The 24633-nt window shown below is 38.0% G+C and overlaps 1 protein-coding gene across 1 annotated transcript in view; it reads right to left on the reverse strand.

Annotated features, from left to right (window-relative positions):
* AKAP6 (A-kinase anchoring protein 6) overlaps window positions 1–24633 on the reverse strand; it is a 399793-nt gene that overhangs the window by 249193 nt on the left and 125967 nt on the right. Inside the window, exon 4 of the mRNA XM_067534299.1 lies at window positions 1515–1766. Within this exon, the coding sequence (XP_067390400.1) occupies window positions 1515–1766 (252 nt within the window). The remainder of the gene's footprint in view (window positions 1–1514; window positions 1767–24633) is intronic.

The raw sequence follows: 24633 nt of genomic DNA on the forward strand, positions 1-24633 counted from the left end.
AAGAGTCCTAAGCATCACAAAGGACCCATCTGAATACTCAGATTGCAGCCTCTTCTCTATGGGGAAAAATCTTCCCCTCAGCCAGGCCCCTTCTTTCTCAGGGGGAAGTTTCTAAAGCAGCTGTAATCAGATCCAGTTGAGGGCATTTCCTGCTTCTTAGTGCCTGAATTAAATCCTTTCTTAGGTCTTGAAATCATAGTTATATAAACCCTCACCACACTGAAGCCTTAGCATGATGGCTTCACTCCCATTCACTCCCCTGGCTGTGCTCATGGGCATGCTCTTCCTTAGAGCTTGCTAGAGAGTGTTTACCACGAATAACAAGAAAGCTGAAACTGAATCCAAAGTAGCAGCAGATATGTATGCAGGCAGGAAGAGGGGGTGAAGAAGGTTGGCCTTGGCATGTATGATGGTATTGATTTCAGGACCCGCCCACTCCGTTGCAAAGACTTTTATAAACATCAGCCAGGGAGTAGAGAAACTTGTATAATTTTTTAAGAAATACGTACATACTCTATCAGAAATTAGTGTTATCTGACATTAATCCATTTAATACATTTAAAGTCCAAAAGGGACCATTATGACCAACTATTCTGACTTCCTGCATAACACAGGCCATAGGATTTCACTGCATAAAGCCTGTAACTTCTTTTTGAGCTACAGCATATCTTTTATCCTGATTTTAATGCTTCAAATGATGGAGAATCTGCCGTGTGTCTTGCTTAGTTGTTCCCATGGTTAATTACCCTCACTGATAAAACTGTGTGCCTTATTTCTATTTCAAAAATATTTGAGCTGACCAGGTCTCTGAATCAATTTAGTAACAACACTTACTGAGCAAAAGGCAGTCCAGTTAAATGCATCCATATTAATACACCTATGAAATTGGTATGAACTCTGCATTCATTAAAGGCAAGTGTGACTGGAGTTGATCTGCGGGGATGCTGCTAACACAAATGGCAGTTTGTGGACTACACTTTCAAAAAGAAACTTTAACCTGGTGTGTGAAACTGTGGATAAAATTTTCCATGCTTAACGTTTTTAAGTAGAAAGACAAATTCCATGTCTTGATTTTCACACACAGATCTAGAGTTGAGTCTGACCTCAAAGTTTTGATTTGGTTCTGAATTTCTAAATTCAAGGGTGACTAGATAAGGTGTTTTGTGTCAAAAGCACCTCTGCACCAATCTGAGTCTGTGGGAAAATTGTTAGACTCATGGGAAAATATTGCCTGTTATTTTAAAGGATGCTTTAGAAAAGTTGGTCCCATGGTCCTACACTTACTTTAATCTGGTTCAGCCAGAATGGATGTCAACTGAAGAAATTTAAGATGAGAACATCTATTCAATTAGCCTCAAATAAGTTTGGCTGCACCGCCAATAGTTTGGATGAACTGCAAGTGCAAACTATCCTAGCAATTTTAAAACTAGTAGCTGGGTAGATGAGTTTAAATTCTGTAATATGACTAGGGACTAATAGTTCCAAAAGTAAATTACTGCATTTAGTTCTCATACCTCTTTTGTCTCCTCAGAAAATGCTTGCAGAATATCAGTCTGCCTGGTGTAGTTTCCATTGGCATCCTGTAATCCCTGTAGGATGCGTTCCCTCAGAACTAGAACAGAAACACGTAGCTGGTGCCAGAGTAGCTGCACTGTATGTATATCGACTATCACATTGACAGAGTAAGACAGAAGCTTCAGAGAAAACTCAGTCTCTAACAAAGCATGAACTTGTTCCACGTGATCAGATATATCTTCACATATATCCTGTAACAGAAAAGAAAAGAAAATCCTTAGTTACAGGCACAGGCCCTATAAGGATCAGCTCTACTTTTTGACTAATGCCAAAAATGTGATTTCAGATAGGGAGAATAATGTAATTAATGCATACAGGGTTCTCTATATTTTATTTATAGCAATGCTACAACAACAACTGAACAAGCAGCTGTCCTGTTTGGCAGGGGTGTTTACGGAGTACAGAGAGAGCATACAATAAGTAAGGATGGCACAACAAGATCATATGAATCATAGACCAAAAATCAGCACTGTAAAGATGTCATCATAAATTTTAGTGATCAGAATGAAAGTGGTAAGTTTGACCTGACTGATCTCTATTCTTGATTTAAAAAAAAAAAAAAAAAAATTGTAAAAAACTTGTGCCATTCCCAACAAACCAGGTGTAAGCAGAGTGCCCTTTTAAATCAATAAGAATCTAGATATGTACAGACTCTTGTGTGAAGCAGTGAAAAGATTAAGTGATAAGCTAGCTGATCAGATACATGACTGTGGGTAGAAGACATTCTATGATGTCCAGTTAAAGATTTACCTTTCTGGAACAACTTCCAGTAAATTATACAGCACAATGGATTTCATTGACTCTAAACTGCAGACTGATGGCACATTCATTGTGAAAGACCCATTTAGAATTTATCTGGACTAGGATTTAAAGGTACATTGTCAGAATGTGGCAAGCAAAAAAGGCTAATGTAGACAAAGCAGTGAATACTCTTAATATAAGCAACGTTGAACTCCTTGGTTAATGTGGTTATGAGTATGCATTGCCTTGTCTGGACTTTTAGAACAGGTTAGTTAGCTTCTAACACCAGGCCTTTAAAGCCTGCCAAAATTAATCTAAATGTGAGAGTTGGGATTCGGAGGGATGGGGTAAAAGTAAGCAGTCATGATCAAACATGGGATTGGTTTGGTCTGAAATACTCACAAGATGAATTTGGGAAGGACAGGGCCCAAAAGAACATGACCCAGGAGATTGCCAGTGTTTTCAAATGCAGTACAATTTACTGGAGCTTTTTAGGGATGATAAAGTGCACTTGAATGTGGAGACTGACATTTGGCTAAGGGAACTCAAGAATTGGATTGGGCAGGAAATAGATACGAGGCTCTGTGGGTGGAAGTGATTGCTGAGGCCTCCAGCGGCCAGTGTCTTATGCAGATAAAGGCTAAAAGAACCAGCTCCCAGAGGTAACTAAGACCTGGGATTTTAGCTCGTGGACCTTGGGTTGTAAGGGGACACTTGAAGTCCACATGGACTCAGGGTTCCTCTTGGTACCACCCTACCCACCTATGTCTCCAGAAGATTAAATGACTCAGAAGTGAGCTGGAGTCTTGTGGGATAGGCAGAGGGGTGTACCCCCAAATTATTGGTTATATAGTGGGAGTCCTGTAACTCTTCACTAGAGCCAGTTAAATGCGTGGTATGTGAGATTGGTGGGTATATACCACCCTTACCCAGTGTTAAGTTAATTAAGTTACAGTCTGCTGCTTAAAATCCATTCCCACTGTCTTTTATTCAACTGCGTATTCTAAGCAAATTAGATTAAGAAACATTCCAATTTTTGCAGCACGTCCAATTTACAACTAATCAAAAGAGTTGTCTTGAGACCTGGTATTTATTTTGGTCCTCATTACTAATTTTGTTTAATAGTAGCATACTGATGAAAGTGGCAAAGCAGTGCCTTTCTGCACTGACAGTATGTAAAATCTTCCATATTAGTTTAGATCTGATGTTTATAATTTAAAATAAAGCTAACTTTATAATGGTGTTATGTGCCTGGGGAAATAACATGAGCACTATTTAATACATAATTTTTAGTAACTTTTAACATGAATAAATGAATAAATAAATTCTCTTAAAGGATATTAAAAATTGCTTAAAGTAGCAATTGATAGCTCAGTATTAGCCCTTGAGAAAAAATTAAGCTTAGAATACTGTTAACAGCAACTTGGACTATGTTATGGTAATAACTGGCTCAGGTCCAAACAAAACCTCCTGTGGGAAACGTTCACAGAAAAGCCAGAGATCAGTATCAATGACTCCTGGAACTTCAAGGAGCATGTTTTCTGGGCTGCCTTGGGGTGGGAGCAATATCTGCTCCACTTTGTGCCCAGATGTCTTGTTTTATCATCTGGCAACCATATTCATGACAGTACAAGACAAATAGTTGATCAACTATACTGGGAGCTCCAAGTGCTCAGAATCTCTTAAAACTGGGCTGAATGTTTCCTGTTTGGCAAACAAATGCCCTGCTACTGCACCATTGCCAAGCCACAAATTTAAGGACCATACAAAACCAAGACTCCCAATGAATTAAGGGACTAATCCAAAATTTCAGTCCTAGGTCCTGTCTACATATAAATTTGCTTCAGTTTAACTCATGGTCTATTTTCAAACTGACAATTAAATTGGTGCAAGTTTGCAGGTAGATGTTCTTTGAACTTTCTCATCCAGAGAAGGCATATTGGTTTAATTTAAGGTGTGATTTAAATTGATGCAGTTAAACTTATGCAAAACCTTGTGTAGACACTTTTATTTCATCACATATTATGCTTATTTGATTAAGTTCAAATCAGTTAGGGACTTACTTATATTAAACCAAAGAAAGCCATTTTTAAACCATAATGAATGTCCACACAGTCTTCGCACCAATTTAACTAAATATGTTTCAAATTATTCTTTAAATTAAAGTGGTGCAACACTCTCAGTTAGACCAGCCTTTATTAGGGTTTGAGTGATTTAATTTGATTTAGGCCTTGTATATATGGGAAAGTTGCACAGAATTAACTTAAATTATTTCTTTTTTAAACCAATGTCGTTTAACCGGGTGCAAACCCCTAAATGGGCATTCTTATTTTGGTTTAAGTATAGCTCATTTTGGTTTCATTTAAACCTGTTCCCAACAATGTAAGCTAAACTGAAATAAGAGTATCTACACAGGAGTTTGCACCAGTTTATCTGAACTGGTTTAAATTCACATCTTAGGTTAACCCAGTGCAATTTTCTCATGTAAACAAACCCTTAATTTAATCTAGTAAAAATAATAAATAAATAAAAAGATTAAACTAAACCAAAGTAAGGGACTTTTAAACCAAAATAAGAGCATCCACACAGAAATTTGCACCTGTAGTTGATCTTATTTGGTTTAAAATACAAATTTAAGTAAAACTTAGGGGATGTAGACAAGGCCCTAGAGTCCATCCATTTAAGCTATGCACTATATTAAAAATATTAAAAATATAGCCTAAATGCTACCATCTAAATAGCTGCTTCATGAGGCTACACCAAATTACTATTAATTTACATTACCAAATTACTATTGCAACGCCCCATTGGAAAGCACGATTACGCTTTATTCAGATTTTTAAAAGGATGCTAAAGAATATTTCTAATGAATTGATTTATATAAATTCCCATACACTTCCCTGAACAATTGGTTAGGGTGGAAGTTTTCTTCTGTTTTACTATAAAACAGTTTAAATGATTGAAGGTCTGGGGTCATATACTGCAACTTTATACATTAGAACTGTAAATATATTTTTAGCATGACTTCACATATGTGTGTAAAGTTAAGAATGTGTGGTTGCACAATCATTTTCTAAGATCTCTGTATATCTCTGTCTCTCTCCATATGTACATATACATAAATGCGAATTTTGTAATGTAGTTAGGAATTTATAAAACAGTCAGCAGAGAAGTGATACTCAGTTCATGTAACACAAATGTAACTTTCAAGGATGCATCCTTTCAACTAAAATTCCCGTATGCTAGTATGAAGCAGAATGAAATTAAAACTACTTTCACACTTACTGTATAACAAAAGAAGGAAATGTAAAAAGAAGCTCAGGAACAATTGCTAATTAATATTTTTAACATTTATTTTTTTATGTAACAAAGAAAGCCAAAATCCCAGTAGTTTTTAATGACAATTTTAAATGTTTTAAATTAAATCGTATAAAATCCCCCCTAGATCTAAGGAAGAATAAATTAACATTGACAGGAAATTTTGATTTTTTGTTGTCAGGCTTCAATAATGTATTGAATATATGTGCTATTGAATCCAGAGCATACTAATCAGAATACAATCAGAACTGTTCAGAACCATATTTCACACAAAAGACATTTCCTTCAGAGCTACCTTTTTTTTTTTATTCAGGCCACCAGCTTACACCGGTTTCAAGTTTTTGAGCTAGATGAGCTTTACACAATTTAACAAAACTTTTGGTCCCTGCATACAATTTCTGGCATGACTAAAAACTTGAACTTGTGCATACTTGAGAGGAAGCAGAGTTTGTCCTGCTTGTTTGTTTTGGTTTTGTTTCAAAATTATTCAAAGAGACTTACATTTTCCTTGAGAACAGTAAAAAAATCAAACTTTTTAAAGCTACACTAGACTAACCGGAGCACAGCAACAGCCAAATGATACATGTACAAACAAGATAATTAACTCAGTCTGCTTCCCCCGGTGTATCAACAAATGCCTGTTTCAATGACACTGAGAGAATCTGGAGCATCACCTATACTGAGTGTTCATTACATGTAAATATGACCAAGGAACAGGAATCCAAAAGCTTGTGTGACATTTTACTATAATGAAATACATAATAGCAGAGTGTTTAGCTTAAAAAACAGTGTCTAGAGTGTAAAGAATATAGCAGCAATTCTAAAATTACCTAAGTAGTAGCAACAATTTCTTTTCTCTGCAGCAGCTGATATCTAGATGCAGCAGTAACTTAAGAAAACTCAAGAACTGTATTTAGCACAACAATGAATTAAAAGGTTTAGCACCTTCTGCAATGCTGTATGCAGCTTCAATAAGACACCGAATTGTCCCCAATAAATTATACACTAAGAATATGAATAGGTCATTCATTTTCAGGAGACAATCAAGGTCTGTTGTCTTGCCCTGCTAAGACAACAGGAAATAAGAAGACTATTTACAAAGATTATTCAAGTTATGTCTTCACTAGTGGTATTTTTGAATAATGAAGATACTGTATGTGTCCATAAGAGTAAGAACTCAGCTTATAACGTTTTCAGATACAATTTACAAATGCTGCCTGGGAGACATGAAGGTTAAGAGGAAATTCTGATTATTGCAAGTAAACCCCTGTAAGAGAAGGAACATTTGAAAAGACACAGCAAACAACAGAGTTCCAGATATTTAAACCATTACAATTTCTCCATGTCTCAGACAACTCATTTGTACATAATTGTTATGGGCGAGAGTGTGTGGCACTATCCCAGGACACCCTTCTGAAGCACAGTAACAGTAGCACTTCCATGTTGCAGTGTATGTGTGGAGGTGGTGCATGTCGAGGGAATAACATACCAAAACGCTTTACACAGCGCAATATACTCCCCAAACACACACTACTTTGCCTCCAGCCAACTCCACTAGCTAGCATGTTGGGGACAGAGTCATGGCCTCACCCCTTCTTGCTTGTGAGGAGGTATAAGGCACAGAGCCCCTATCCAAAACCAGGATTTGGCACATCAAATGTGGCCTCAGAAGCGTTCTTATTCTTCCTACCCACTTGTGTAGCCATATTAAACTAGGGCGCAATCTAGCCCAAAATATTGAGTTGGACATACACACAGTATCGTGTTATATATGTTCTTACTATATTATACATTACATAATGTTCTTAGGGAAAAGAGAAATACCAGCAGAGCGTATCTGAAGACCACGGTGAGGGGCACACCAAAAACTGATGGGTGGATCATATAAAATGTATATCCTTTTACAACAACACTTTTGATTTGTCTATTGACATCTACTCCACAATATCCACATTTCCATGTAAATTGCAAAGATGCACAACCTAAAGATGAAAACACAGAACCATACTCATTTAGTTAATACAGTTTCATGTCAAGAGCTGTTATAACTCTGATTTCTCAATGTACAATTTAAAAAAACTTTTTTTTAACCAATTTAAAATTACACATGTATTCATAAGTCAGTGTTAAGGTAAAGGTTTTGTTTTCAATTCACAAACTGTATGTAGAATCATTGTCTATGAAAAGTCTCAGGGTACAAGGGTTGTATCCATTAGACTGCCAGCTGCTCACTTCACTCAGTCTTGCAGACAGGGGACCCTGTGATTCACAGCTGTTACCATCTATCAGCTGGGCCACAGCCCTCCATGTTACCTAAAATAGCTTACAGTGCAAGCACCACTAAAAACAAAGAAATTGTGCACAAATAACCTTCAGGTTTATTAGAATCTAGGATTTGGTAAGAAGTTTTAATCAAACATTTTTTCACTGTAGCATTCTTGATCCTACAGATAGATCCGGCGCTGTTAAGATATATGTCTGTATGTGATACCTAGTGAAAGATGAAATATTCTAGAATTAACAACAGTGACAGAAGCAACTGAACTGTGGGTTTATGTTCTTTGATCTCACAGTAAACCTCAGCAAGAGAAACAGGATATTCTTCATTTAACATGACCAGCTTACATGCAAAACAATTCATGATTTAAGAAAGTGCCTAACAGTTTGATCTTTACTTTTAAAATATTTTAAATTCCTTAAATCAGTGGTTCTCAACCAGGGGTACTCGTACCCCGTGGGGAAGCAGAGCTCTTCCAGGGGGTACATCAACTCACCTAGGTAATTGCCTAGTTTTACAACAGGCTACATAAAAAGCACTAGTGAAGTCAGTACAAACTACAATTTCATACAATGACTTATTTATATTGCTCTATATACTGTATATACTGAAATATAAGTACAATATTTATATTCCAATTGATTTATTTTATAATTATATGGTAAAAAAAGAGAAAGCAGTTTTTTCAGTAATAGTGTGCTGTGACACTTTTGTATATTTGTGTCTGATTTTGTAAGCAAGTAGTTTTTAAGTGAGGTGAAACTTCGGGGTACACAAGACAAATCAAACTCCTGAAAGGGGTACAGTAGTCTGGAAAGGTTGAGAGCCACTGCCTTAGAAGATAGAGATTCCAACCTGAACATCAAATTCTATTTATAAAAATACATATTAAGATACCTGTCAAAGAAGTCAGATTTTCTTTTCTTTTTTTTTAATATTACTTGAAAATTGGGTGGTTAAACTGACTCCCAATACTGCTGAGTCATGCGCTTCTACAGCAGTGGTTCTCAACTATTTACCACTGTAGGCTGCATATACAGCTCCCTGTGTGTTATGTGGGCTGCATCCACATAGTATATATATACACTATCTGTATGGCCCTGAGGATGTCACATGGGGCGCAGCTTCAGGCTGCAGGTTGAGAACCATTGAGAGTATAATTCAAAGAAAGTGCTTTTATCACTAAATTGGCTTAATAGCTATTTATATGGGACTGCTCCTTGAAGATATATTTTGAATCCTTAAGAAAAACTGTTTGCCATCTCTTCCTATCTCTAGTGAGCATATGCACCCTTTAGTGTATTATATGGAAGATGATCTATTTTTCTTCTATTGCGGATTATGTTTGGTAAATTTCTTGAAATTCTAAAACTGAGAAAAGATTACTCATTGGATTATATGTTTTTCTAAATATTTTTGTTTAGTGCACCCAGTAATTGTAGCCAGAGGAAATAAACACACATGGGGGGCAAAGTCCAGCTCTTGAGTAAGCAGATGTAACTCGCGTGGAAGTCTCTGGGTCAAATTCTGCTGTGATGTAAGGTGAGATGCTAATTACATATCAGGCACAAGTTAGTCAGAAAACGAGGGTAAGTGATAACATACTGTAACTTGTACCAATATGGCATGCAAGGGCCATGGAAAATGAATACAATTTACAGAGTGAGGAGTGCAAGCATAGGTATGGCAGAAAAGCAACTACAAAAAAGCTATAAAGAATATGGGTCTGAGCCAGTCTTCCATTGAAAACATTGAGAACTTTGACAATAACTTCACAGGCAGGAAGACTGGGCCCAAAGTGACCCCTCCTCCCACTATATGTCTTTGCTACATCCCTTCCTTTGTGCATAAGTTACACTTTTTTTTCTGAACAACAATGAAATCAACATCTGCACGTTTTTCCACTTTACTGCTTGCACTTGTTTTTGACAAACTTACAGCCAATGTGAAACTTAGACCACCCTTTACATCATTGCAAACTTTGACCCCTCCACTATGAATTTTGATATTGAATTATGAAGGCTGAGTATTGCTACAATTCTCAAAAACTTTCATAGAAGCTGGCAAGGCTCTTTATTTGACAGATGTGTGTTTCCCTGTAAAAAAATGAAGCACTCTTTATACACGGCCTTGATTTTGGAAGAATTACTTCAGTAGAAATTGTCAGATCTGTTAGAATATTAGTTGTCCTGGCAGATTGGCGAGAATAGGTAATTCCTTTTATCTTATGCAAACTTGCTGCTGCAGAAAGCTTAAAAAAATACATTATGAAGCCAAACACAAAGGTTCCTGCCATAAGAACTAAATTCACATTGATCTGAAACTCTGTGGTTCCTTTTTTTTTTTTTTTTTTTTAATGGACTACATTTGAGCAGTTTATTGTTGTCTAAAGTGGCATTCTGCTATTTAAGTAGGTTTATATTTTATACTTGAACATTCATTGTTTCAAAGCTGAAAAGATGGCAAAGAAGATAACAATTTGAACATCAACAAGATAGAATGTTTGACTTCAGCATGCTCCATCATCACCCAGGCCCAAAAATGTTCAGTGACTTCTCTCATTGAAGGTTTCAGGGCACAGCACATGCCAAATGATTAACAATTAAATTTGTTAAGTAATTTTACTGTGGATACCTTAACACATAGCCTCATTCATTTAAATTCCATAGTTTTCTAAATATTTGATAAATGGTAGTTGCATACAAAACATTAGAAGCTGTACAGAAAAAGAAAGATCATACAAATATTCCATGCTTTCCAAAAACCTGATTGTATACCACTGTATAGCACAAATACACTGAACTTATGATTTTGGAAATGGGCAAGAAGAGAACCATGGAAACTCTGTGCCTGCTTTTAGCATCTTGTTGTCAGCTGCAGCTAGAATTAAAATCTGCTGCAATATGTTCAGGTCAAGAACTTCCGTCTTCCTAGAATTCTCCTTGTCTGAAAATCATTCAAACAGGTAACATTAGAAAGTGTACAGCCATGTTACGAGTATAGAGGCAAGTACCAAATAAAGAAGACAAGCATATTTCAAGACTTGTATTCATTCTTGGACTCTTTCAGTAATTTTATTGTCTTGCACTGATTATTTAGCGTGATCACTTGGGAAATGAGAATTGATAATGATGATGTAGCTTTAAATCAAGTATAGTTGTCCTACATTATTTATCTAGCACACTGAAATGCAAGAGTGAGAACCAGTTCATATAGTTAAAAATATTTTAGATGCCTTCACATGACACTTTACTCTTCCTGTAAAAATGCAGACACTGTAGATCTCATCCAGTAAAAACATTTCAAATACTGCCTGAATCACTACAAATACCTTTCCAATTTTTGTGATCCTGCCTAACTTTTCCTTGCTCATAGCACTCCAAATATTTGATGGTAGCAGACAGCATTCTCTAGATTCAAGTCTTCAATACATCGACAGAAATAAATGAGGGTGTAAATGGAACAAACCTACATAACATGATGAACTTATAAGAGGTATAAAATACGACTTGCGTCTAAGAAAAGTTTAGTACAAATGCTTCTGGTTTGGCCAGGAGTAGGCTCCTTTTGGTATCAGCAGGTAGAGTTGTCAATTATCCATAAGGATCCCGATTCAAGTCCTAGCTACCTTGACTCGCAGTACACATACAAAGGTACTCCAGCTATTATATGGGTAACTCTGCAGTAATGGATTAAGTCTATTGCTGTGTCCAGCTATCAATAGGCCAACACAACGTCACCTTTTGTTTCCATCAGATTTAAATTGAAGAACTTTAAAAGCATGATCAGAGGCTAGGTGCAAGATTGACCTAGTCTGTGGAATAAACTATAAGGACTCTTCACAAGCAATATTACTGGTGTAGGACATCTTTCACCATTGCTTATACAAATAGAGCAGTGCATTTAGTTATCCTGAAGCTTTCCCAGTCTGGTAGGGACTCTTCAGAAAGAGTACTACTAAACTCAGTAGAATTAGATAGAGTTTTAACTGGAGGTCAGCTGCCCAAGTGGAAGAGTGCCAATCTGATGGAATGAAAGAGATTTTTGGGAGAGGCAGCTTCAGCTTTGAAATGACGAGGCTTCAAGTAACAAATAAAAAATGCAAGCCTAGTTAAATTGAAAAATGTCACATTAGTCATCAATAAACTACACAAATATAGTAGCAAACAAACACACACCTGAGTTTCAAATCAATGTGAATTTAGTTCTTGTGGCAGAGACCTTTGTCATATTTGTTATGTAAAAGACAGTCTATTTACTGTATAATATGAATAACAAGGATTCCAAATCTCTTTTGCACTACAGCATACTTAGGTCATAGCTGAGAGTGTTTCTCATGAGTGGATGGACGGGGAAAGTCTTCCATACTCCCCCTCCTATTTATATTTTTAATCTCAGATCTTTAGTAGGTTTGTGTTTGTCTTCTAATTTCTCCTTCTCTCTAATTTCTGCTTCTTTTTGCAGATTAAAAACCAAAACCTAAACAGGGCCAAATTATCACTTTTTGAATATAAATGAACATAAGAGGAACAGTGAAAACAAAATTCTCTGCAACTCTCAAGCCAAAGAAAACTCATTCTCTTGTTTTGGGTGGGGTAGCTCGGGGCATAACAAGAACTGGGTTGAGGGTGGGAAGGAGGAAGTTTCCAAAGATCAAAAAGGCACTTTGTTCCAGAGCCACGCTACCATTATATATCTTATGGTTACCATATTCCCCCATCTTATTTATTTTCTGGTGGGCGAAAGTGGGTAATTTGGCTTTTGGGGCTTGACCCAATGCCCAAAGAAATTGAGATAAAGATTCTCACTGAAATCAGTAGGCTTTGGAGAAAACCCATAATGGTTACCTTATGCCAAGTCTCACTTAGCACTAACTTATATCATTATATAGATTTGTCCTACTTGAATGGGTTGGTCATTCTGAAATCTCATAGTTACCATCTGCTCCTACTGCCTGCTGCTGATCTCCTGGTAACCTGATCTTGCCTGCCTCCTGACATCTGACTTTTGGTTTTGCCTTCTGGCGTGCCTCCAACTCTGACCTTCTGGTATCTGACCCGACCTGACTCCCGACCCCTGCTCCAACCACTAGGTCAGATTGCCCATGTCCCAGTCATGACAATTTGCATAGACCACATAGGCCACAGCAGTGGTCATGGGGTGAGCAAAATGGACCTGGCTAACCATTCGGGAGCATCAGACACAGTCGAGTGGGCCACCCATCTTCAGGGGACACGAAGCCCTGCAGGCCTGTGTCATCCAGCTGACCGTAGAGAGCCAGCTTTGCAGGAGAAAGTCACAGAGTTGCATGCTGAAAATGCCGCACCCAAAACTCATCTCGTGCAGCCCTGTTTCTTGATGCCACTGCCAGAATGGTTTGATGGTAATCGCCAGTGATTGCAGGGTTTCATAAACCTGTGCCAACTCCAGTTCATGATGCACCCTCTGTCCCATAGTACTGATCATGCAAACGTGAGCCTGGTCTTTAGCCTGCTGTCCGGGGAAGCATTAGACTGGGACTCCCCCTTCATGGAGTGTGACACCCCAGTCAAGCTGTCAAACTGGGAGGTCTTTGTGCAAGACATGTTGGTACTATTTGATGATCCACACCGGCTGAGGCTGCCCGAAAGTAAGCTCCAACAGGGGCAGAGAACCATGGACTTCTTTTCCATGCAATTCCACTGCCTCATGTACAGTACCGACTGGAACAAGGCTGCACACATGTAACCATTCCAGTGGGACTTGCAAAAAGAGATTAAAGACAAGTTAGCCAGGGAAAGATGCCCATGAATCTGGATGTGCTCAAGGATCTTGCCTTCCATCTAGACGATCGGTTAGCGGAACGGAGAGAGGAAAAAATGGCAGTCTTGCAACTCTCCAATCTAGGTACTGTGACCTTTTCACCAATGCCTCCTGCCAAGCCAATGCATGTGGATGTGGACCATCGATGGCTCACCCCCATAGAAAAGGAATGATACCAGCACAATCTCTGCTTCTGCTGTGGTAGGTCAGGTCACTCCACTTCTGCCTGCCCCATATGATCTCCAAGGAATCAGGGAAAAGAGCTGCCCTGCATTTTGGTCTTGACTGGAACACACCTGAAGCCTCACCTGAGGGCTCCCCACTTGCAGGTGCCAGCCAGTTGCACATACCTGGGGCACCCCTGCAAAATCCTGTTCTACCAGCTCTCATTGACTTGGGCACAAACAACTGCTTCGTTGATGCAGAGGCAGCCCAGATCCTACAGATTTCCCTGCAAAGCAAGGCCACTCCTGACCTTAAAAACACTATTGATGGTTCCCCTTTGTCATCTGGTCCAATAACAAAGAGCTTCCTTGGAGGCCATGATTCAGGGGCCCATTGAAATGTTACAATTTGGTATGATCCATTCTCCACACTTTCCCCTGATCCTTGGTTCCTACTGGCTGGCCCGCCACAATCCCCTCATTTGGTGGCAAGTCCAGGAAGTCTGTTTTCTATCAGAGTTTTGTAGACTGCACTGTTGGGGATCAGTGGCTCCTGTTCCCACATCCGAACTTCAGAAAGCTCAGATGGGGGTGGCTATCCAGGCAGAACCTTCCACTGAAGCTGCATCTGAACTTACCTCAGTATACCAAGACTACACTGATGTTTTTTAAAAGAAGAACATGGAAACTCTACCTCTACACTGGTACTATAACTGCCCAACAGAGCTGCAGCCAGAAGCAAAAATAACCTTCGGATGAATTTATGCCATGTCAGAAATCAAGTTGACAGTACTCTGAGAGTACTTCCAGGAGACTCTGGCCCAAGGGTTTATCTGCAAGTCGTCCTTGCCAGCTGGTGCAACAGTACTTTTTGTCAAGAAGAAAGACAGCAGGGATTTTGTACCTTTTTTCACTCCATTTATTCAATGTATTTTAAATTTTAAAAGACTTTCGTTATCCTGGACATTTTCTAACTAAATAGCAATTTCAATGGTCTGCAGAAAAAGAAAATCAAAGGTTTGAGCAAGTCCCTTCTCTCCTGATATGCAGCATTTTGAATATTACATTATATTATGTATTAATATTATATTATGCTCCTTCATTTTTATGCTTTGTGTGCTCCAGCAGCAACTGGAAAATTTGGGGGAGACTGCAAGGAGGAGGGTTTTAAAAATAAAACTTTTTATTGAACTCTCAAAGATAAATACCCCGATTTCAAATACTTTGCATGGATCCTTTTTTAGCATCTTTGATGCATCATCAAGAAGCTCATGCTAGGATGAAGCATTAAAGCAAGAACTTCTTGAAGCAGCACTGAAGGCAGACGAGGTATATACTATACGTGTCAGAACTTTCTTTCTTTGTCCTCTCCCTTAAAACTCTAGCAAATCAAATTATAATCAAAATGTCCCATAGGCAAACCTCCTGTCAGCCACAAATATATTAATTAACCAGCAGTAGAATGCTATGGCTATTCTCATTCCATACTGCAAATTAATTTCTAGCAAGAAAAGATCCTAAAGCCTATACAAACAACTGTGTGACTGTATTAACATGGAGAGATGGGGCTTGAACAGTGGTTTTCAATCTGTGGTAGGGGTCTGCGAACTATGTCTAAGGCGTATGTATAAGCTTGTTGTTACCACACAACAGTGTTTTTAACCTATGGGCCATGGACCCCTGGGGGTCTGCAGACTATGTCTAAGATTTCCAAAAGGGTCTGCACCTCCATTCAAAAAATTTTAGGGGTCCACAAATGAAAAAAGGTTGAAAACCACTGGGCTAGAATGTTTAGATTGAGTAGATATGTACAGTGCTTAATTTGAATGAAAGAGGTGTTGAGGCTCAAGCAATTTTTTTACTTTCATAACTGACATGGCATGCCCAGAAGTATCGGAGCAATGAACTGCTAAGTCTAGAGGTGCCAGGGCACAAATTAAGCACTGGATATGTGACTCTCTCACATGACATAACCTGAAACATCACAGGTAAGGATGGCAAAACCAGTGGTTTTATCCCTCCCCCGGGTCAACACTTGAACTAAACTATCTTTTTGCAGTTAGAAAATGGGTTGAATTTCTCCAAATTCTTATTATTTTTCATATTTAACTGTGAGCCTTTGCACATCTAAATTCCAACTAGAAAGGAAGTGCCAAAATACTTTAAGAATACCTGTTCTGACTCTATTTCTAACTTGATTAAGGACAGAATTTACAGGAAATCTCACAAGAGAGTCTGTTCTTACTAGATTTTCAGCCCACTTTTGCAGACTGAAAAATCCGGTCCAGATAATAATCAAATAATTTAAGTGCTGTTTATCAAAACTGAACTCTAACTCTGAATTTTCAAGTTTGTCCCTAAAGAAAATCTACTTCCCTTGGGCAAAACCAAATCAAATCCTGAAAAAATATTTAAAAGAGTGTTTCTGGAAGATGCATGGCCCTTCAATATGGATAGCTGAAGCAGAATCCTGATTAAATGGCCTGAATCTCAGAGAAGAGTCCAGGAAAAGGAGGTGGCATGATAAGCACAAATGCTGCTAACTGGAGCAAAGCAGTAAGAAATTTATATAGAAAGTGCATCTCTCACCTCCTTAAATGTAAAAACAACTATGGAGAAATTTCACTAAGTGTCTGCTCAAAAGAACTGAAAAAAAAGCACCTCCACAGACCATAGGAACAACTCAAAACCAGCTGCAGTGCAGAGAGGATCCTAAGTGATTAGGCAGACCTAGCAGCATGACCTGAAAGTTAAAAAAAATGTAGGACTCTGTTCAATCAATAAGGTAAACAAATTTTAGAGTGGAGGCCTACCTTGCTTGAACACATGGTCTCCAGTCTCCATGGAGACTGCCACTGAGAGCCCTTATATCTGATCTCCATTATCAGGATTGAGCATAAAGAGAAAAATGCTCTTTAAAACTGCCAGGACCCAACATTTACAGGAATTTATTGATCAAAATCAACACCTTTAATATGATGGGGAAACAAACAAGTAATCAGTGCAGATTATGGAACACTGGAGTAATACTAGAAACACCTCTGTGGAAGTGGAAAGCTGCATTTTGTACTAGTTAAAATTTTTGAGCAGACATTTAGTGAAGCCCTTATGGACAGTGCATTGAGAAGACAAATGGCATGGATTGCTCTCCTTATCACATAGGAAAGGTCATAACTTTCTTAGCAAGCAAAGATGAAAGGAGAATTCCTGGTTACTGGTGTTTGGGCAGCTGAGGATCCAAACAGATCCCTAAATTGAAAAACTTATTAAAAGTCCGTGATATCTGCATACTCAGCTGAAGGGTTGTCACTTCTCCTATCTTCTCTGGATGTTTTCCCATTTCACTGATGTCACCTCTGCCTTATACAGATTGAACATCAGCTAGCTAGCTCTCATGCACACCTAACTTCCGTTACACTGCAGGAAAGCAAAAAGACTATCATCTTAGTCCAATGCCAACCTTTAAAATCAAGAAGATTCCCACAGCAAACTGAAAGTTCTTTCACTCTCTTTGAAGATAAATTATTTAAAAGGACAAGTACATTTTCTGAGTTGTCTACCTCGAGGACCCCAAGGACAAGGTACACATGCAACATCTTGAATTGAGTTGTTGAGAACAAGAGATGAGGACACTGAGAACTGAAATAGAACATACCAGGTCTCTTCAAAGGCATAAAGCTTGGAGACTGGTTTGAAAAGTAACTGAAGTACTATTATGATGACCATAATTAGGGATGGTATATTGTCCATCATTGGCATGTTACATTTAATTTCTATATTGAACAGCCATATAATTTAGTGAGTTGGCTATTAACAAGGTGATAAGATCTAGATGTGATGGTAGAGTTGCCTAGTTTTAGTTTATGGGTTTCTTAAACCTTAACTAAACATGACTCTTTACAATAAGACAAAGTGGGTAAGGTAATATCTTTTATTGGACTAACTTCTGTTGGCAAAAAGACAAGCTTTAGAGCTCCACAGAGCATTTCTTCAGGTCTGTGCTGACCTGAAGAACAACTCTGTGTACCTCGACAACTTTTCTCTTTCACCAACAGAAGGTGATCCAATACCTCAACTACCTTGTCTCTCATATATCCTAAGACCAGCAAGGCTATAACAACACTGCAAATACTCTTTACAATGCAGGTCAAAGTTTTAACCAGAGCAACGTCATAATAATACTACAGTGTCTATTTCTAATTATACTATGACCTATAAACAATTAGCTGAGTGATGTCTTAGAGAATCCAGAGGAGTGAGCATTTAAATTTCACCTGGGGGGAAAAAAACACAGGCAAGGAGCTATAGTCTCTCTGCTGAAAAGTGTAAACCACATTCTGAGACTTAGGCTAAGAGGCTTAAAGAGGACTAACTTTTTGTGCCCCCTTGTTTCCTGCTTAAATTATTGCTTAAACCTATGTCAGTGATCACAAAAACTTGGTATGCACAATAACAGAATGAAAGACACAGGTTTTAACCAAACTCACTCAATATACTGAAATATTACATCTATAGGAAAAAGATCAAGTGGTTTTGCAAGTTAAAATTACATTGCATAAGGGATTAAAATGCATCATTCAGAACAAACAAATTTAGGGCATGAAATGCTACTTTAAAAGTAAACAAGGACTTGCGGTACATGAAAGCATTTGGCTTTTCTTGCAGTGGGAAAGTTTGCAAAACCTGCTATGATATAGTGTAAGACAGTATCAACATTTTGTAAAATATTTCACATTAACAGTGTCCTACCTGAGTTGTACTGGAAGGAGGGATTTTCAGTCATCAGCTTTGCAAAAGTGTAACTGTCCCATTTTCTCTCCTCAGTTAAAGCAGTTACTCCCCATCAGTAATTCAGCAAACACATGCCCATTTAAAAGTCAGACAATTAAGACATAGACATGTGTAACCCAAGCCATTTTCAGGGGCTGAGTCAAACGCTTTTGCTTAACATGGAGGAAATTTCAAATATAGCAAATGATCTGCTGCCAGTACCTGTGCTATTGCACAGATCAGGTTTAGGCCAGTCCACTTGTCCTCGATGTGTTCCAAAATACAGTAGTGGTTTTTCAGTAATGCAGTTCCCTGACTGCTAACTGGAATTTCGCGACACTTGCAGCTAGCAGTTAGCAAGGTTATTTTAGGCACTGACCTAAGTTCCAGTAGAATGTTAGCTGTATCCACCAAGATAGCAAGCAGGAATTTAATCTGTCAGTCACTTGGTTATCTTGTGAAGCTGATGTAGGACAGTATTAAATCTGTAGTTCATGAATATCGAAGTAAATATTTCATCCCTGGCTTGATTTTATTTTATTTTTACTTCCAATTTCCCAGAAAAAATTGCTGGGTTAAAATGAGGCAGTTTTTAAATTTATTTTAGGACCCAACTGATCATATGCTTGGAACAAGTGTATTAATAGGAGAAGTTGTGACTTTCCTAGTGGAGTGACTCAGATGGTACAAAACAATATGAAACAGACATTAGCAGCTGCGTTTCTAATGTTTGTATTTGTACTACCCCATATTGTAGTCTGACTGGGAAGGGGGAATCACTTGAGCTGAAAGCTGAATTTCATTGAATTTTTCCTGATTGTTCCCTGGGCAGGGCTCTCCTTTCTGAAAACTGCTCTTCCAAACCTTGCTTTGCCCTGAACTCCTTTTGGTTTCTCTACTTTAAACAGTTTGACACTCAATGTTTAAAGGCTCAGTCATGACTCACAGCTCACTGGTCACAACTTCTGATTCACCCATTCTCCCCCTCCCCCCCATCAGCTTTCCTCCCCCAACCCATGCTCATAGGATAAAGTGGTGCTGCTGATCTCTCAGGACCACACTAAACAGCACCCCTAAGGGTCCAGTGTGGAACTACAGCTTTAATTTTAATCTTTCCCCTCAATGTATTAGTTTGAAACATACATCTCGTACATGTTGAGTATCACTATACTCAGCATATACCAATACCAGTGCTGAAAACATAGCCTGATTATTCCATAGCCCTACAAATATACTGATATTTAATCCTAGAAACCCAAAGCCACCTCCAAACGCAAGACAATCCCTGGCACCCTATTCCAACATATGCTTCAACTGGACTTCACATTCCAGAACTGAATGGATGCGAGATTTGTGACATGTAAACTGCAGGATATACATAAACATAGCGTACTCAGATATGTCATTTCAATTTGCACTTAACGAAATAAAGGGAGTTACTTCTGATGAGCAGTATTGACAGGTTTAGTGGTGTAAAAAGCTGTAGGTGGGGAGAGGGGAGAAATCACTTGAGATAAACACCTACTTTATAACTCAGAGCCATTCACTCGTAAGATACTGGTCTGAATCTGGCCCAGCACATTGGTAATCCAAAGTCTTAGGACTGGATTATGGTCTGGTGATCTTCGGGAAGTGATTTTGATAGTCTCAGACCAGTTCCTAGAGGTCATGTGCCTACATCAGAAAAATATCATTACATTTCATACTACTGGCACCTGTGCTGGCAATCTTAGCAGAGGCCAGAGATGAATTGGCCATAGTAGCTGATCTTCCTTTACAACCCTACAGGTGGTTCCAGCAACAGATTCTATTTGAGACATTTAGCAAGGCAGGATGAAGAAGCTTGTACTATTAGTGTTAGTTAGCACAAGACTTGTCCAAAAATCAGTGCAGCTTTACCGAAACATCTTCAAGTAACCCCAATGCTGTACTCAAGACCTGACTCTCTCCTAATTCAAAATACTTGTCAACTTCCATGGCATATGAATAAAACCGAAGTGGTAAGACATACTTTTCCAGTTAAACAGCACTCACACATAGCTTTCCATATTTAATCTTCACACTCAGGGTGAATAACTTTTATGGGGAGGGGCAAGAGCATTAAAGTTCATATATATTGGGAATAGCAGGATACAGTTGGCTTGCTGCTCACCTAAATACTCAATAGCAATGTCTCAGGTAGAAGAGAAAGCAAACTATCTCTGTAATTAAACCTCATCCTGCAACAATAAAGCAATACCCACAGTAATACACAGGTTCCTATTTTTACTTGTTCCCTAAATAGTTTTAAACTCATTCCAGTGCTGGAGGGCAACATTATTAAGATGAAACTAAACTCAAAATCAAACATAATTTTAAAATGTCATTCTTCATTGAATGAGTTGTATATTCCACAATGCTGTAATTGTGGACTGAGAGTTCAGGTACTAAACATTCTTCCCTAGTACTTAACATCTCAGGGCAAGAAACAGCTCCATTTGTTATGATTTCAAGTCTTCAGAAAGCTGAACAATTTTAAACTCAGCTTGTTTTTCATTTGATTTTATTGACACTGTCATCTTACTATCCTCAGAATAACATTTATAAAATCATTTCTTATTTTCCTGTAATTGTAAACCAAAGGTTTCAAGTGTATCTATTGCAGTCACAGCAGCTTGAATTTCATCTAGAGTCTCTGGACTGTTGCTAATCTCCTGAGTTCTCACTAAGTAAATCCAACAGTCATTTGGAACAGAATTTATCTATTTATCTAGATTTCTACACCTCACCTATCACTGTATTATCTGAGCACCATTATCCCTGGCTGGCGTGTATCAAGAAGCAGATGAGCATGCCTTTTCTCCCCCTCCTCTTTAACAGTGGAAGCTGATGAGCAAAAGCATCAAATCTTCAGTCAGTTCAGGTTTATTTTGCAGCAATATAATTTACTTGATTTCTGTAATAAAATAATCAAAACCCCATAATCAAAGCCATCCAACTGCAAAATAAAAATAGAACTCTGCTTAGAAACTGTTCAATTTTCCCTCATTATGTTTCAAAAGTTCATTTTGCCTATCCAAAGGCATACATCTGTGTGTGCATTGTAAGCAATTGAAAAAATTGTTTCTTTAACCCCAGAAATCATCTTACGAGGCACTGCTTCTATTCTACAAACACACAAGGCGGTCAAAAAAATCAAACATTTAAAAAGCATGTTTATGAGAAATTCTATTAAAATAAAATACTGTTATTTAAAGCAAAGAGGCACAGAATGTAAGAGATACATAGATAACATTCATGTTTTTCCAAAAATTGCTTGAAAGCCTCTTCAACTCTCAAATCCCTATAACAGCTCTCTCCAAAGCCCTTGGCAAAGATTAATTTAGGCAAAGGAAGCTTCTGATGAATGTATTGAAGGATAATGGTAAGCACATGCAAAGTAAACTTTTTATGTTTCTACCTAAAAATGCTGGAAATGTATCACATACAAACCCCAAAGGTATTCGGTGCCTCAGTGTAAGTAATTAAAGCAATTGGCTACAAGCTGACAGTTAAATTGTACCATGTGGGAAACCTTTAAAGTAAAATATGAGGACCAGATTTAGATCTCAAAAAAGGATCACAAGGTCAGCAACTGGAGTTTTTGAATGAACTGGCAACTCACATACCATTGCCTAAACAGTGGTCGTAAGCAGTATGACAAGCATTGCAACAAATACAGTACCCCAGCATTATACATACTGCCTCTGAAATCCGAGCTTAAGGGCAGAAATATTACTGTAATCAATACTGTGCGGCATACTTTCAGAATAGCATCTTCATAATAGAAGATTTCTTACATAACACCAAAACAAAATTATTTGTAGACATCATAAGTCTACTGGCTTGCTAAAGCAGGATGCTATGACTGTACACACACACAGCCATTAGAACCCTCTAAGAAGGAGTTTAATCTAAAAAAATGAGTGTTTATATTTTCTGAATTATTTTCCCTCCAAATAAACTCAAATTTCACAAATAAATGTGTCTGTTTTTCATTTTAGTTGAATTCCAAAACAGCACATTAGTATATGAGCACTACAGGTACTTTGTATAAATAAGGGTAACAGTACTGGAGCTTAAAATAAGTGAGGGTCACTGTATCAACATTAGGGAAGTGAAGTGCTTTATAAAGGGCCAAACTGTGACTACTGACTTTGGAGTTGGGGGAAACTGCATGGCTCCACAGTACTAGATGGATTCAATAACCAATGTTTTGAGCCAGGCTAATAGTTCTTGGCACACAAGAGTGGGCATCTTTTCAGTGAGGTATCCTGAAAAATTGAAAAGTGGGCTGACATTGAGGAAAATGATTTGGAACTGGATTCATGAGCATGGTTGATGATTCACGTGTTTTTCTTAAAACATCGATACTTTCAGAATGCTGGCTAAGGTATAGAAAAAGTTCAGTGACAGGGAAGCATGACTAATTTGCATAATTATGGGTTGATTAATGGGTTTTAAATAGATTTAATAGGTTAGTTTATTATTAGATTTATTAACGTGAACTGTTTGTCAGAGACTTCTCCAGTTTATTAGGCACAGTATGGTTTCTGAAATCAGACATGAATAATTTCCTCTCTCTCTTTTTCCCCATGGCTTCATTTTTTTGTAATCAATGCTAAGGCAAACAGTACACGTTTTGCTGAGGCTTGAGTTGCTGCATTATCCTGTGCTGAGTCTTGACAGTAGAGCACAGTACTCTCTATTATTACAAATTCATATTTTTGATAAGTCACTGACATCTTGAGGGAAATTCATCCATCATGTGCAATGAATCTGATCCATTTATTTTAGCAAACATTGAGTTGGATATTGTGAGGGTGTATTTTTTTTTTTACTACTATGTATTATAAATACACTTATATGTTTTATTTTGTTTTAAAGTCTTATTTTGTGTTTGGCGCCCATCATTTAATTGGATTTTGCATGATGCTTCTTCAAGATTGTTGTAGTGTACAGCAAGTGTCAGAAAGGTGATCTGGTACTGATCTGCTTTCTGAAGATTAAAATAGTTTTTCTTTGTTTTTGAAAGTCCACCCACCAGTGCAGACAGCTGATTTTATTGCATTTGAGGTGACACAGTCAATCCCCACCACCAGATTCTACAGCGAGTCAACTCACTCAATTCATGCTAAGAAAGCAGTTGGTTCAGCTGTGACCAGCTGGTTCACCTGCATGAGCAATTCATCTCAATTGTGGAGAGAAACCAATTGGTTCTCAATACGTGCTGACAGGGACCAGCACTGTATCTATGTTAATACAGGATCAAATATTTATAAGGGACAAAGTCTCATGCTTCAGAGAGTTTGTCAACTCCTAATTGGCATATGTTTTTGTTACAAAGTTTCTTACACTTCCTTGAAGCATCTGGTATTAGCCACTAAAGGAGCTAGATGGATAGCTAGACAGTGGGTTAGATAGATAGCTAGACAGTGGGTTAGTGACCTGATCCAGTGTGGCAGTTCTTATGTTCCTACATCAAGAATAGCAACACACTGAAATCAATTTATTTGAACCAAAATCAGGGTAGTCTATAACCCAAAATCTTACCCAGAGATGGGACCTGCTATGTAATTTTTTATTTCTTTGAGAAACATGGTATGAGAAAATGCATGTGTCTGGAAGCACAGAGAAATTGCATACACATTAAGGCACCCTTTCAGTAAATGAAATACCTTGGAGTTTTCATTACTGACATTGAAACTGAGATCATTTCATGAACTAAATTGATCTTTTTAGTTCGTGTCTATCATTTATCCCCTTGTCACTGTATCTCTTCCGTTTGCACCCAGCACAGACTGAAAACAGAGAGGGGAACAGATGAGAACCCAGAGATCTAATATTTTTACTTTAAACAGAACTGTTCAAAATTTACAGTTTTCTATTTTAGTGAGGAGCTCATAGAAAACTGATGAAGATGTAGATTTCACCTACGCTTTTCAAACATGGTATTATGTTAAAAAA

This window comes from Emydura macquarii, unplaced genomic scaffold (assembly GCF_026122565.2).
Source record: "Emydura macquarii macquarii isolate MOO-44397 ecotype Brisbane River unplaced genomic scaffold, CSIRO-AGI_Emac_v2 contig_374, whole genome shotgun sequence".
Lineage (NCBI taxonomy): Eukaryota > Metazoa > Chordata > Testudines > Chelidae > Emydura > Emydura macquarii.